This window comes from Argopecten irradians, chromosome 7, assembly GCF_041381155.1.
Source record: "Argopecten irradians isolate NY chromosome 7, Ai_NY, whole genome shotgun sequence".
In the NCBI taxonomy this organism is placed as follows: Eukaryota; Metazoa; Mollusca; class Bivalvia; order Pectinida; family Pectinidae; genus Argopecten; species Argopecten irradians.
Window position 1 is genome coordinate 2,375,368 of NC_091140.1, and position 17,470 is coordinate 2,392,837.

General features: G+C 30.8%; 1 protein-coding gene across 1 annotated transcript in view; it reads right to left on the minus strand.

The window, feature by feature from the left end:
* Positions 1-6,224: 6,224 nt before the first annotated feature.
* Positions 6,225-17,470, minus strand: part of LOC138327017 (von Willebrand factor D and EGF domain-containing protein-like) — a 39,744-nt gene continuing 28,498 nt past the window's right edge. Inside the window, exons 11-20 of the mRNA XM_069272986.1 lie at positions 16,219-16,434; positions 15,811-16,028; positions 12,408-12,705; positions 11,808-11,966; positions 11,175-11,358; positions 10,670-10,857; positions 10,253-10,510; positions 9,767-9,818; positions 9,241-9,340; positions 6,225-8,875 (exon numbers count right to left, since the gene is read on the minus strand). Of these exons, the coding sequence (XP_069129087.1) occupies positions 8,674-8,875; positions 9,241-9,340; positions 9,767-9,818; positions 10,253-10,510; positions 10,670-10,857; positions 11,175-11,358; positions 11,808-11,966; positions 12,408-12,705; positions 15,811-16,028; positions 16,219-16,434 (1,875 nt within the window). The 3' untranslated portion in view covers positions 6,225-8,673. The remainder of the gene's footprint in view (positions 8,876-9,240; positions 9,341-9,766; positions 9,819-10,252; positions 10,511-10,669; positions 10,858-11,174; positions 11,359-11,807; positions 11,967-12,407; positions 12,706-15,810; positions 16,029-16,218; positions 16,435-17,470) is intronic.

Sequence of the window (17,470 nt, forward strand, 5' to 3'; positions counted from 1 at the left end):
TCTTGATGACAATTTGTATTTGTGTATATAGATAAGTTTAATGTATATCTTGATGACAATTTGTATTTCTGTACTATAGATAAGTTTAATGTATATCTTGATGACAATTTGTATTTGTGTACTATAGATAAGTTTACTGTATATCTTGATGACAATTTGTATTTGTGTACCATAGATAAGTTTAATGTATATCTTGATGACAATTTGTATTTGTGTACCATTGATAATTTATGTATATCTTGATGACAATTTGTATTTGTGTACTTAGATAAGTTTAATGTATATCTTGATGACAATTTGTATTTCTGTACTATAGATAAGTTTAATGTATATCTTGATGACAATTTGTATTTCTGTACCATAGATAAGTTTAATGTATATCTTGATGACAATTTGTATTTGTGTACCATAGATAAGTTTAATGTATATCTTGATGAAATTTTTATTTCTGTACTATAGATAAGTTTAATGTATATCTTGATGACAATTTGTATCTGTGTTAATAGATAAGTTTACTGTATATTTGATGACAATTTATATTTCTGTACCATAGATAAGTTTAATGTATATCTTGATGACAATTTGTATTTGTGTAGCATAGATAAGTTTAATGTATATCTTGATGACAATTTGTATTTGTGTACTATAGATAAGTTTAACTGTATATCTTGATGACAATTTGTATTTGTTGTACTATAGATAAGTTTAATGTATATCTTGATGACAATTTGTATTTGTGTACCATAGATAAGTTTACTGTATATCTTGATGACTATTTATATTTGTGTACCATAGATAAGGTTAATGTATATATTGATGAAAATTTTTAATTTTTGTACTATAGATAAGTTTACTGTATATCTTGATGACAATTTTATATTTGTGTACCATAGATAAGTTTACTGTATATCTTGATGACAATTTGTATTTCTGTACAATAGATAAGTTTAATGTATATCTTGATGACAATTTTGTATTTCTGTACTATAGATAAGTTTAATGTATATCTTGATGACAATTTGTATTTGTGTACCTATAGATAAGTTTACTGTATATCTTGATGACAATTTTATATTTGTGTACCTATAGATAAGTTTACTGTATATCTTGATGACAATTTGTAATTTTTGTACCATAGATAATTTAATGTATATCTTGATGACAATTTGTATTTCTGTGTACTATAGATAAGTTTACTGTATATCTTGATGACAATTTATTATTGTGTACTATAGATAAGTTTACTGTAAATCTTGATGACAATTTATTTTTTTGTACTGTAGATGAGTTAATGTATATCTGATGATGACAATTTTTATTAATGTTACTTAGATAGATAGTAAGTTTAATGTATATCTGATGACAATTTATGTATTTTCTGTACTATAGATAAGATTTAATGTATATCTTGATGACAATTTGTATTTCTGTACTATAGATAAGTTTAATGTATATCTTGATGACAATATGTATTTTTGTAATATAGATAAGTTTAATGTAAATCTTGATGACAATTTATATTTTTGTACTGTAGATGAGTTAATGTATATCTTGATGACAATTTTTATTTCTGTACTATAGATAAGTTAATGTATATCTTGATGACAATTTTTATTTCTGTACTATAGATAAGTTAATGTATATCTTGATGACAATTTGTATTTCTGTACCATAGATAAGTTTAATGTATATCTTGATGACAATTTGTATTTGTGTACTATAGATAAGTTTAATGTATATCTTGATGACAATTTATATTTTTGTACTATAGATGAGTTTAATGTATATCTTGATGACAATTTTTATTTCTGTACTATAGATAAGTTTTACTGTATATCTTGATGACAATTTTATTTTGTGTACTATAGATAATTTATGTATATCTTGATGACAATTTATATTTTGTACTGTAGATAGTTAATGTATATCTTGATGACAATTTTATTTCTGTACTATAGATAAGTTAATGTATATCTTGATGACAATTTGTATTTCTGTATATAGATAATTTACTGTATATCTTGATGACAATTTGTATTTTTGTACATAGATAAGTTTACTGTATATCTTGATGACAATTTGTATTTGTGTACTATAGATAAGTTTAATGTATATCTTGATGACAATTTGTATTTCTGTACTATAGATAAGTTTAATGTATATCTTGATGACAATTTTATTTCTGTACTATAGATAAGTTTAATGTATATCTTGATGACAATTTATATTTTTGTGTACCATAGATAATTAATGTATATCTTGATGACAATTTGTATTTCTGTACCATAATAAGTTTAATGTATATCTTGATGACAATTTGTATTTCTGTACTATAGATAAGTTTAATGTATATCTTGATGACAATTTGTATTTGTGTACCATAAATAAGTTTACTGTATATCTTGATGACAATTTGTATTTGTGTACTATAGATAAGTTTAATGTAAATCTTGATGACAATTTGTATTTTGTGTGTATACCATATGACAATAAGTTTAATGTATATCTTGATGACAATTTATATTTCTGTACTATAGATAAGTTTAATGTATATCTTGATGACAATTTATATTTCTGTACCATAGATAAGTTTTACTGTATATCTTGGTGACAATTTATATTTGTGTACCATAGATAAGTTAATGTATATATCTTGATGACAATTTTATTTGTGTACCATAGATAAGTTTACTGTATATCTTGATGACAATTTGTATTGTGTACTATAGATAAGTTTACTGTATATCTTGATGACAAATTTAGATAAATTGTATATCTGATGACAATTTGTATTGTGTATATAGATAGTTTACTGTATATCTTGATGACAATTTGTATATCTGTACCATAGATAAGTTTACTGTATATCTTGATGACAATTTTATAATTGTGTACTATAGATAAGTTTGCTGTATATCTTGATGACAATTTGTACTTCTGTACCATAGATAAGTTTAATGTATATCTTGATGACAATTTGTATTTGTGTACCATAGATAAGTTTAATGTATATCTTGATGACAATTTGTATTTCTGTACTATAGATAAGTTTACTGTAATATCTTGATGACAATTTATAATTTGTGTACTATAGATAAGTTTACTGTAATATCTTGATGACAATTTTATTTTTGTACTATAGATAAGTTTACTGTATATCTTGATGACAATTTGTATTTGTGTACCATAGATAAGTTTAATGTATATCTTGATGACAATTTGTATTTGTGTACTATAGATAAGTTTAATGTATATCTTGATGACAATTTGTATTTCTGTACCATAGATAAGTTTAATGTATATCTTGATGACAATTTGTATTTTGTGTAATATAGATAAGTTTAATGTAAATCTTGATGACAATTTATATTTTTGTACTGTAGATGAGTTAATGTATATCTTGATGACAATTTTTATTTCTGTACTATAGATGAGTTAATGTATATCTTGATGACAATTTTTATTTCTGTACTATAGATAAGTTTACTGTATATCTTGATGACAATTTGTATTTCTGTACTATAGATAATTTACTGTATATCTTGATGACAATTTGTATTGTTTTACCATAGATAAGTTTAATGTAAATCTTGATGACAATTTATATTTTTGTACTGTAGATGAGTTTAATGTATATCTGGATGACAATTTGTATTTCTGTACCATAGATAAGTTTAATGTATATCTTGATGACAATTTGTATTTCTGTACCATAGATAAGTTTACTGTATATCTTGATGACAATTTGTATTTCTGTACTATAGATAAGTTTAATGTATATCTTGATGACAATTTGTATTTGTGTACCATAGATAAGTTTAATGTATATCTTGATGACAATTTATATTTTTGTACCATAGATAAGTTAATGTATATCTTGATGACAATTTGTATATTTGTGTACTATAGATAAGTTAATGTATATCTTGATGACAATTTGTATTTGTGTACCATAAATAAGTTTACTGTATATCTTGATGACAATTTATATTTCTGTACTATAGATAAGTTTAATGTAAATCTTGATGACAATTTGTATTTCTGTACCATAGATAAGTTTAATGTATATCTTGATGACAATTTATATTTCTGTACTATAGATAAGTTTAATGTATATCTTGATGACAATTTGTATTTGTGTACCATAGATAAGTTTAATGTACTGTATATCTTGATGACAATTTGTATTTCTGTACTATAAATAAGTTTATGTATATCTGTAATTATTTGCGTACATAGATAAGTTTAATGTAAATCTTGATGACAATTTGTATTTGTTGTACCATAGATAAGTTTACTGTATATCTTGATGACAATTATATTTCTGTACTATAGATAAGTTTAATGTATATCTTGATGACAATTTATATTTGTGTACCATAGATAAGTTTACTGTATATCTTGATGACAATTTATATTTCTATACTATAGATAAGTTTAATGTATATCTTGATGACAATTGTATATTGTGTACTATAGTAAGTTTACTGTATATCTTGATGACAATTTGTTATTTCTGTACTATAGATAAGTTAATGTATATCTTGATGACAATTTGTATTTCTGTACTATAGATAAGTTTAATGTATATCTTGATGACAATTTGTATTTGTGTACCATAGATAAGTTTACTGTATATCTTGATGACAATTTGTATTTGTGTACTATAGATAAGTTTACTGTATATCTTGATGACAATTTGTATTTCTGTACTATAGATAAGTTTAATGTATATCTTGATGACAATTTGTATTTTTGTAATATAGAAAAGTTTAATGTATATCTTGATGACAATTTGTATTTTGTGCTATAGATAAGTTTTACGATATATCTTGATGACAATTTGTATTTCTGTGCTATAGATAAGTTTACTTTATATCTTGATGACAACATTTATTACGATTTTTATTTGTATACCATAGATAAGTTTACTGTATATCTTGGTGACAATTTGTATTTATGTGCTATAGATAAGTTTAATGTATATCTTGATGACAATTTGTATTTGTGTACTATAGAAAAGGTTACTGTATATCTTGATGACAATTATATTTATATCTCTGTACTATAGATAAGTTTACTGTATATCTTGGTGACAATTTGTATTTCTGTGCTATAGATAAGTTTAATGTATATCTTGATGACAATTTGTATTTGTGTACTATAGAAAAGGTTACTGTATATCTTGATGACTATTTATATCTCTGTACTATATAGATAAGTTTACTGTATATCTTGGTGACAATTTGTACTGTATATCTTGATGTGACAATTTGTATTTCTGTACTATAGAAAAGTTTTATGTATATCTTGATGACAATTTGTATTTCTGTAGCATAGCATAGATAAGTTTAATGTATATCTTGGTGACAATTTGTATTTGTGTACCAAAAATACGTTTAATGTATATCTTGATGACTATTTATATTTGTGTACTATAGATAAGTTTACTGTATATCTTGATGACAATTTATATTTCTGTACTATAGATAAGTTTACTGTATATCTTGATGACAATTTGTATTTCTGTACTATAGATAAGTTTACTGTATATCTTGATGACAATTTATATTTCTGTACTATAGATAAGTTTACTGTATATCTTGATGACAATTTGTATTTGTGTACCATAGATAAGTTTAATGTATATCTGGATGACAATTTGTATTTCTGCAGTATTATTATAATTTACCGAATATCGTTTTTAAAAATTTATAAGAAATATTAATTAAGAAATAAGTCTATTTTAAAGGGGTTACATGTAACCGATTTATAAGTATGTAATACGTTGGTTGTTGTACCTTTATATAAAGCGATCTAGCGATAATTGATATCGCCATATTAGGTACTCAAGCCTTGTGTACCTTGTATAACGCTCAAGTAACGCAACACCGTCTGTTTAGTAGTACTTCAATAAAGATCATGGACACACAATCTGTTTACCAGGAAGTCAAACGCGATTCTTGATAACTTAGGCAATTAGATTTGGCTTAAGTTGTAGCTGTAAAAAGAGCATTACTCAAAGTTTAAAGACACTTCTCTAGAATTCGAATCTCTGATAATTGTTCTAAGGGAATTACACAAGGGATTATCATCCCTTTATTTTGTAATCCCTTTACTATTCTATAGTAAGAAAACAATATTTCCGATACAACTATAAATTATCACTGTAAGATGCAAGTGATTATCTGTGTACAAATATAACACATAACGTAATAGTAATACACAATTAGTATAATACCCTTTATTATCGTAATCAGTACATATTTTCGTACACTTAAATTATTATATTGTTTTCTTAGTTTCGTAAGATAGATGCCTATTAATGTATTTCAATCTTTTTCGATGTTTAAGATTTCAGATACTTGGTAAGGGATCCAACTCATAATTTGCTCATGCTGATTCTTGAACTAGGACTGTGCATTAAGCCCTTTCAGTTATGGAATGACAAATACCTTTTTTTTAAGTTTAAAGTTATGGATGAATTATATTATTAGTTTTAAAAATAACAAATGAAAGATTCATAACTTATATATTTCTAATTTATGTGAAATATATATTGAAATATTGACATTGTTATTTAATTTGAAATTAATTGAGTTGACATCTAGACTATATTGCAACAGGAACACATTTAGTAAATGTATAATAAAGTGTATATAATATCAGGAGATAAATCTATTCTGATATCGTCCTTATCAATGATAAATAAAGGTTTCATTGCTAAAATTCCTTTCAAAAATTGTGGTGCAATTTTTTTTTAAACTGACTGAATTGAAACAACCATATCAATATCTATTAAATTATTTTTTATAACAATTGCACTCCACAATTTTTTATATGTTTTTGTGAGACTATTTAGGTGATCGTCATTACATGACAACTACACACAATAAATCGCTATCAAGTGATACAGCTTCGACGACAAAATGTTAAACAGCATTACGATCCCCTAATATAAGAGCTATTCGCTCAGTTAACATCATTTGTAAGCTTAGGCTAGCTTGTGGAGATGTATTAAAGTTTCTTCAAACAATGTCATAGTGTACCCTTAACGCGAACTATGGACTTCCGGTTGTTTAAAATAATATTTATAGTCATTTCATTAATGTTGAAATCTTTTTCCATCGATAATAGAACAGGAGATATATATACACATTGTTATTTATCCTCATATTGTTGGAGATACTTACAAAGATATAAGTGCTAGACACTGATGAAAAAATTAACAGGTTAGAATGTTTCCATTGATTTAGAATATCACAGGGTTTACCATCCATTCCTGTGAGTAACTTTTTCCCAGATTTGTACAATTTTATCAGAAAGAAGGCTGGAATTTTGCTGGATGGTTTTTCCAGTACACGATTCATCGAATAGTGAGTTAAAGTTTAGTATGACCAAATGATTTAGAATTTTATAAGTTTGGATGACATCCGCCCGTTCTGTACGATATTGAAGTGTTGATAGACTCAGACTCTTTAAGTGATCTTGTTAAGGTAGCTCCATACTTTTGGTGATACCCATGTCATTTTTTTCTAACAGGTCTTATTTTCTTGCATTTTTCATGTAGATTTCAAATCTTTATAGAAAAATGGGTCTTCTCGAATTACTTTTTGAGATATTTGAGCTTGAAATATACCATCCGTACAAATTTGCTTGCCGCAAAAAGAAAAAAAATCATAAAAATATGTTTTCCGTAATATAAGGGTGAATGTCGTCTCAATCCTATTGATTTTTTGTCCTTAATTTCTAACGATAAAACAATATACAAAACTATTGCATTTTTACAAATGCTAACTAATTTTCTTTATTTCCGAGGACCGTTTCTATACGTAATTATCATGATTTGCCATGTTTTCGCCCCTAAAAAAACAATGAAAAGGCAAAAAAAGAAATGAAAACCCATGTCAATTTCACAATATTTGTATATGATATGCCCAAGGTAATATATTTTTCAAATATCATATAAAAACATGGGATCCTCGATCAAATTTTCACAATTTTGTAAGCTTAAAGTTTGTAACTCACAACCCTAACCCCATTTCAATCAGGGCTAAGATTGGTCTTATTTGACTATTTTTTAAAAATCATGCCACAAAAAACATTCTACATCAATTCATATGTTTTTGTCATATTCTATCTGGTTTATGTCTGTTTATTTTTATGATTTCCTCCAAATTTTGTGTTTAAAGGAAATCCGTAGGCGATTTTTTTTAGAATTCTGGAATTTCAGTCCGGACAGGTCCCCTCTTATCATTTATTGCTACAAACGTTACTTCAGGTGTTTGAAAGTCCATTCCCATTTACGACAGGGACCACAAAAATCTCAGAGATAGCATGTTACATTCACTTCACTGCTTTTATCTGATTTATTTAATAATTTTAATCATTCGATATTATATGTAGACAATTTTCACCTTTTGAAAAAATATCCAAGTGGAATGTCGTAGCGTATCGGAAACAATTCTGGAGTTCAAAACAACCTCGGCAGCTTCCGGTTTAGCGTCATATGAATTGGCGCGGTTCTCAAAAGTATGGACCTACCTTAAGGTAGATGCATTTATCTTTGTTGCTCGTCTTTGTACGTTTTAAATGCCGATCATGTCTGACCAGGTGTGTTGAGGATACTAGTGTTGCGTATTCTACAATTGGACGATTAAGGGATTTATAAAGTTATGACTTTAAAGACTCCGTTTTTTCAACGATATGTCCATCGTTAGGACACGGAGTTAAATCATCAACATCTGGTAATTTTACGTCGATATCTGTAACTGATCCTGCGGTTCCTGGGCGCTGTTCACTGTGGTATTTGTCATGGTAGTGTACTGTAGTTGGTTCCAGTCGTACACAAACAGTAGAATTATCCACTCTTCTCCTGAAATATATATATAATTCACTACGAACAATGTAACAGTTGACCCGAGACAATCTGTGTGATTTACAAACCAGCTATTGCAATAATTATAGTTTAGGCAAGGGAAAAACTTAAAGGAAGCAAATGAGCGTAAATAGGTATTCTTTTGAGATTTGTTGATTTGTAAATAATACATAATCGCAAGATACAAACAATAATTTGAGCGAATAATTTCTTTCAGCTTGTCTTTGGACTGTTTCTGTAGAGATTCGATCAGGTGGGAAGTGTTCTTTCTAGTCAAAGGGTAAAGAACAGTGATTAATTAAAATGATTACATACTTGAAACGTTTCCAGATACGATACAAACAAATGGACTCGTTACTTACTTGTTGTGGACCTTTTTAAAGTATACGATAGCGCCGCCGACGATTACTGTGACGACGAGGAGGAGTACCACAACAGCCACTGAGACACCTGTGATCACACCTGACAAAAACGACACTAAATATCACATATCATGAATGAATATGTCTGTGTTTATTTAATACCTTAACTTGCCAGAATTTTATGGAGCTCACGAAAATAAAAAAATACTCTCAAGGCGATTGTACATAAAATATAATCAGTGACTCCTTAATGAGAGAGATATGACCATTTATTTCACATGTTTGAAAAAAGTCAAAAGAGAAAGATATCTCTTTAAAACACATTCTCATCTCTTTATGAAATTATATATGGTCAAAAGCGAAGTCGTTGGATATCTGCCGAAATCATTGCATACAAGGCAAAGTCATTGGGTATCAGGTGTTTTATATGATAATTTGTGTAAATAACCTCGTTTTTAGACGGAGAGTTACTCTGATGAAGTATCCGACAGATTCATTTTTAATATTCAAAAATGTATATACATACCGGAATTATCGTCTGTGTCTGGCTTTGTGGTGGATGTGGAGGAACAGGAGCTCTGGAAGTCACACACACATTGATGGTAACATATAAGACTTACATAATAAGTGTTGATAACTTTACATCATTTGCGAAAGAAGTTATATAACTTATATATGCAAATCACTTTCGATGGTCCGAATGCAAGCGCGCTAGTTTTGTTAAGAGTGTAAGGAAACGTGGAACATGGGGGAAAACCCGCGTGACCAGGAACCTGACCTCTGGACCTTTTCGACAACCCAATGATATATTTTATGTTGCCACTGTTATTGAAATTATCAAGCCGAATTCATGTCTAACATGATGTAAATGATATCTTACGTGTGATTGTTAGGACGTCAATCTCTCATGACGTAAGCCGAGCGTCAACTGGTCGCAATCTATCATAATATTTAGATTGATCATCTGATATACAATTCCTGGTTAAACCTAGAATAATTAGACTTGTCTTACCAAGTGGGTACAGGAAACGCTTGTTGCGTTACAATTGTAGCAGGACGAATCGTATATGATGAACATAGTCTCATTTCCAAAGTTGACGCCATCATTTGAGAGACTGAGAAGATATCCCTCAGCGATTTCCGTTGATGACCCAGTCGACCGTTTTTTCCTGGAGGCATTGGGTAGAGTACATACACAGTAGAAATTGTTCATATAGATTGCAGGAAATTCATCAGTGCTGTCCAGTATATCCCAGTGATCCAAATACACCTGTAAAAGCCAACAGTAGACCTGTTATATTTTTGCTTTTGGTTTTATTAATCCTGGATCCTGAACACTATATATTAGTTAAATAATCTGAAGATAATTACCTTTAATAATAAAAAGTTGAAAAAGGACCGTCTTAATAGACCTATTTTGATTGTTTACCTTTACATATCTAACCCTACAGGTGAGTTGGCTGTCTATAAAGTTAAATCCAGGGATAACGAAGTTGGTACATGTTGACTGATCCCGCTTACATAGGCCATCAGTTCCGGTTTGTCGTATGATAGGGGGCGTTGTCTTCAGTAATGAACACTCGTCTCCATATAAACCGCTGTCACAAATACAACTTCCTGCAAACAGAACTTCCATTAAAACACATATAGATATTCTTCTTTCTAATGAAACATACTGAGGGATTTTTCAAGTAACGCCGAAGTAATAACTGATTTGAAAGAATGTTTTTGTCCCTTTTCCATTTTCATTGAAGACATATGTAAATGTTAGTTAAGACGATTTTCAAAAAGATTTAAAAAATAAAAATGTATTCATGTATTAATTTTAACACTTTTTTACGTAAAAAAAATCCAATATATTTCCGTATAATGCAAGTAATGAAATATAAGTATTGAATGATTTCCACATATTCATTTATCAAATATGTCTATACCGTTAATACAATTGCCATTTCCAGAACAATTATTAGGGCAGCTGAGGGAGGTCAGTTCTTCGAGAAACGTCATGCCACCGGTGGATCCCTGGCTAGTCAGGTTTTCAGAGCGCCTGGCTTCTACGATACACATTGTTTTCAGGGCTTCTACAGTATCTTTCATGAAAGCGCCGTTTCCTGATACCTATAGATATATTATTGTTCTTATCATATATTCTTCTGTGCAAAAAACTTAACATAATAAGTCGTCTTACAAGGACAATTTATCAATCTTCATTTCAAAACAAGCACGAAACAAAAGTTATCAACAAGGGCAAGTACTTCCATTATGATTTTTTTAATTTTTACTTTATCTATGTAAACTTCGATAATTATACAAAACAATTATAGGAACTTTCTATTTTGATAATAAATCAAAGACAAAGGTTAGATTTACAAATGTAAAAAAAAATGAAAATTTTCCGGATATTCTTGTTTTTAGGAGTACTGAACCATTTCTTTTTATGTCAGTATCTTCCTTTTGGAATCATGAATGTCATCATTTGTACAGTTAGTTGTATAGATATTGATATTTGATTTAAGGCACGCAACACTTTATCTGGTCTCTAGTCATTATAGTCCAGCTGTACTTGCCAAAATATCATTAATGCATTCCTCTTCACTAGCAACCATACTTTCCAACATCCTTGGAACAATTTCTTTACACCTATTTAGAAGTGTGTTCCCACTGAACGCCAGCCTACACGAATCCCGGGCAAGGTCAGAAGACCAGCCATTCCGCCATACGTAGACCTTGGAAAATAAACCAACAAATACACGGTAACAACATGATCTACTTTGAACCTCATGGACATTATATTTAATGTTGAAACAAAATTATGTGACTGTGAATCAGTATGTCAAAATGTAACCATGGTGATAATATACATAATATCGAAGGGCAATTGATAATAACGTGTTAAAATCGTGTCTTCCATTATTTGATTTTAAGAATGTAAAAATTCAAACATGGGGTTATCAGGTAGATAGGGGTGTTACAATGATCGTAAAACTTGTAATTACTGGCAAGTCATTACATTTAACTCAGGAAGAGAATTCCCTATTTCTATTGCAGTTATGTGTGATTTGTAACAATAAAAATACCAAATACGAAATTAATATATCATTTCACCAACTTTACTCATATATATATATCATGGTTTTGTATAATAATATTAATATAGTTATACTTACTTCTGTTTTGATGTAATTTTCATGTAAATCCACACCGAATTTAACTGGTGCTACAGGTGAATCCGAAGTGACATCTCGTTTATAACGTTCGCCACACACTGTGAAGTAACCAGAGGTGTCTGTTACTTTTGTGCAAGACGTGATAGTCGAGTCCAGATCACATATCACTCGATCATCGAGTTCATGGAATACCGTCGCATCGTTCCGACACCGGCAATATTGTAGTGGAAGGATCGGCAGTTCCGGAGGAGATGTATTAACATCAAACAAGGAACCTCCATCGGCAGCCACATCCAATCTTCAACATAATCATATGACACACACTTAAAGGATATTGATTCTAACCCCCCATTTTTAAGTATGATTAGACTTTGTTTGGAAAATGTGCTGTAATTGGTCTGTTAAGTTGTCAAGCGTATGCAATCATTTATGATTTACATCTTATACGGGGATATACTTGTTTTTGTCTTTTTTTACCGAACATAATATAACAGCACAGGCCTTGAAAAGTCCTTGAATTTATTAATTGGCTTTGAAAGTCCTTTAATAAAGAGTCTGACCTTGAAAAGTTCTTGAAATTCACCAAACGGCCTTGAAAAGTCCATAAAAATACATTTGATCTAAAATAACATTTGATACCATATTCAAAATCCAGGGCAGATCGACCTGAAATCCAGATTTTTAACTCCGTACTCCGGACCTTGTTCTCGTTCTGATTTAGACACATTCCAGAACTTCATTTAATGAACTATTTCTTCATTCGTAATCATCAATGATGGTAAATGATCAATTCAGCAATTGTTTCTGAAGTTGTAGCCCACATACTTGATTGAATCTAAACTTGATTTCAATGAGGCCTTTAAAATGACAAACATGTTGCTGTGCGAACCATGAAATTAATTGTAATTGGATTCGATAGCTTTGTACTGTTTTTATTACCCACTAACATCTCCTTAGTGATAATTTTGTCAACATAGATATATATCACGTTTAAGATAAATATGTAAGTAGTCACCGAGATGTATTATAGAACGTTTATCTATATAAGAAACCTGTTTATGTAATAAGCCCATTTAAAACATCGTACCCGGAAACGAATTATACGTGACGGTACGTTAATTCCCCTTAGGAAGGGAGTTCTATTTGTACCTGCTGCCCCTATTGCATGATCGTAAAAGGCGACTAAATTTAGGATATCATCTTTTCTCTTCTTCCTAACTGACTTTATCTTTCCTAATGCCTCCCTTGGCACCTCCTCACTTTTGGCCTTGAGTTCAGCGCTCACCCATGTGAGGACGTCTCTGGGTTCTGTCCCCTGGCCGAGACACACCAAAGTCTATAAAAGTGGTAGTTTCTGCTCCTGATTAGCGCTCAGCATACAGGGAGTGGGACGACCGGTTCGCCTGTTGTCAGTATAATGTGACCGGGTGGGGTGTGTTGCTTGGTGTCTTCCGCGGCATGCGTCAGTGTTGTAGTACTATAAAAAGGGCAACAGTTCCATTATACAAGGAGACACAACATGAGTATACCGCAGTCTCCCAAAACACGCACCTCGCACAACAAACACGCAACATGGGAGGTCATCCTTACATGAACATAGCTGTTTATAGGACGTTAATTAATCAAACAAACAATTCCCCTCAACTTAACCCAACTCAATTTAAAAACATACATTCAATTGTACTGTTTATATTATACTATATTGTAATTGTCAAAATGTATAATCAGGTATGCTGTGACATGTTTTGTATATAAAATCATAATGAGTTTTGCCCTGAATAATAACAGATAAAATCTTTGTTTGAGATTTACTTAATTTTGGCAATAATGTATATTTATTAAATTGTTGTTCTAACAATGAAATTGTAACGTAGGATACGTTACAGTAGGTAAATGTACATAAACGTTACAGCAAATAAATGAATAGCTTTCGTGTCTATATATGTAACTAAGGAAAAATTCAAAGCCAATTATTGACTTTAGTCTATATGTTCACAAGAATGACTCATTCCAGAATCAACCTAATGTTCGATAAATTATACGAAAATCCGTGACTGGCTGGATATGATTTAAATCTGTACATTTATATTAGGCCATGGGCTAGGAGAGTCCCACATGAACCCCCCCCCCCCAACCCCCCCCCCAAAAAAAAAAAAAAAAAACCCTCCGAACCAGTATTTTTCATAACCCTTATATCCCACTGATCACAAATCAAAATGTTAACATTGCATAAGCTGGGATGAACTTCCGGTTATGACGTCATCTAGATGGCCGCCATCTCGAATTTTACTAAAAATGAAAGCAAGTCATAACATACATTTTTTAACCGAAGTAGACAAATTATGTATCAAAATAACCACAATAGAACAACAAATACATATCAGGACCAAATAATTCATTTAGTGATATATATGCAGGCAATGAAAAAAAATAGGATTTTAATCTCAAAATTAGGAAATTTTTAGCAAATTTTTCATATTTGGCTTGACGCAGCAAAAATGTTTTCAAACAGCAAACTATTTCTAATCAGTTTTTTACCACTTATCAATCAATTTAAATAACAACAACAACAAAAACCAATGTTAACATTGTATATGTTTCGGTTATGACGTCATCAATATGGCCGCCATCTCGAATTTCAATAAAAATGTAAATTAGTTATAACATTGACATTTTTCAACTAAAATAGACAAATGATGCATCAAAATAACCACAATTGCACAACAAATACATATCAGAATCGATTAATCCAATAAATGTAGTGATTTGTACGCAGAAAATGAAATAAATAATTAAGCTCAAAAATGGTAAATATTCAACAATTTTTTCCTATTTATCTACTTCGGTTGAAAAATGTCAATGTTATGACTATTTTTCCTTTTTTAGTGAAATTCTAGATGGCGGCTATCTTGATGACGTCATAACCGGAAGTTCATCCCAACTTATGCAATGTTCACATTTTGATTTGTGATTAGAGAGTCATAAGGGTTAAGAAAAATATTGGTTCGGAGGTTGGGGGGTGCATGTGGGACCATCCTAGCCTATGACCTATATAATTTGGTTTTATAGTTCCCCGCTTTCATCGGGTCTGTAACACATGAATTCCGTGCATTAACTGCGACAATTTCTTTGTAACTTGGTCACATGATTAAATGTGCCAAGGCCTCTAAAGAGTTTGCTAGGGACTTTCATCGGACCCTATTTTGCGGGGTTACGGCCCTTTGAGTAATGAAAAACGTGCGCTTTATGGAATTTGCCTCTCTCCAGTTGACATTCATATTGGCTATGAATGCCAACTGAAAGACGTACAACGTATTACACTTGTGTTACGATATTTATGACATGACTGGACGGGTCAGTTATGTGATAATATAGCATCCTGACTTCGATCGAGCTAGCTCACCTCCAGTTATTCCCGAACTCGCTCCAGGAGGAGGATAATCTCCCAGCTCTGTTCTGCATATCATTAGAGGAGTCACCGTCCAGTACGCCACAGAGACCAGTGGTGGACGCCCAGTCCATCAGCGATGGTTTCACCATTACATACCGTACGTATGTGTACTCATTATCTACATCCACCCGGAGTGAAATTACTACTTCCGTTCCCGTCGATAGTGTCACCTGTTAAAAATACCACAAACATGATTAATCTGACTGTCTGTATATATTGATTTTGAGGACAATATTCGGTACGCCAGGTCAGAAACATTGATCGACATGGAAGTAAGACAAGAAATGGTAAAACGGGTTGTTTCATTTCCTAAATCCATTAAAAAGAAATCACAGCACAACACTGAATCTAAGTTCTCACCATATAGAGATCTGAAGCCTTGGTTTCCACAGTCAGGTGTTTGTTGTCACATGCTCTCATCTCTATGTACTGGTTTGTATTGGTAATGCCACTTATCCAAGGTATTCCAACGACACTGCGACACATATTCACCACAAAAAGAGAGTCCCCATACTGTATCGCTATGCCACATACGCATGCTCCACCCCAAACACAACTGTCGAAGACAGCGTGAATCTACAACATTATTAAAAATTATGTAGTTTTAGATATTCTCATCGTGGTGTAAATTGTGTGATTCTGAAAAAAATGATAAAATGAAAATTTATATCAACCCAATGACATACGCACCGTGTACCGAATTCAGTGAAGCGATTAATCAGGTTCTCCGTTTTAGTTCTTACGGCTACTTAAATAAATATAAAAATAGAGGAAATAAAGAATATTATTAGCTATAACTTATGTTTATGAACAATTTTAATATATGTTATTATTTATAATAATTATTTAAAGAATGTTAAATTCCGTTGGACGATACTGTATAAAAGATAAAGTTTTCTGTCACCTCAAGTTATGGTGGTCTCAAATGGGACATAGTTTACGAGATGAGGTCGATCTCAACCAGAACTAAATTAGATGGTTACTTGTTGGGTTGTCCTCGTTACTTTGCGCTTAACTATTTTACCTATTATGAATATACGGTATCAAAATTTTTATGTTTCTTATACATTGTATGTTGTTTGTTAAGGAATATTTTTATTGGTTGTTGTTTACTGGTGTGTGAACTGCATTTTTTGTACAGATATTTTAAATGACGCGCGTTTACAAAAAATGCAGTTTACACACCAGTGAACAACAAACAATATAAATCATTCCTTATATTTACATTTCGACCGACCATTTCATTTAACCTAAACGTTCAAATAAAATAAAACTCTGTTTTTTTCAATGTTATACGATTGCTGGAACAGCCGGTCAATTGATGGAATCTGGGAACAGCTGGCTTCAATTTGGCGGGAAATGTTGCAAATTCAGAGAGAAGACAAATTAAAGTTTAACATAAACTTTATCCTTTTTCATCCCATTTACACAATATTTGTTAAATTCGTCATTTGCTGATATAAAATTAAATATTTACATTACATTCATACCTGCAATATATTGAGGATTTCTCATACAGGTGAAATAGGCATATAAACAAACCGGATGCGCATTCACACTACTTGCGGAAATCAGTGTTGTGGTGTGCGTATTCTTGCGCGGCAACCACTGC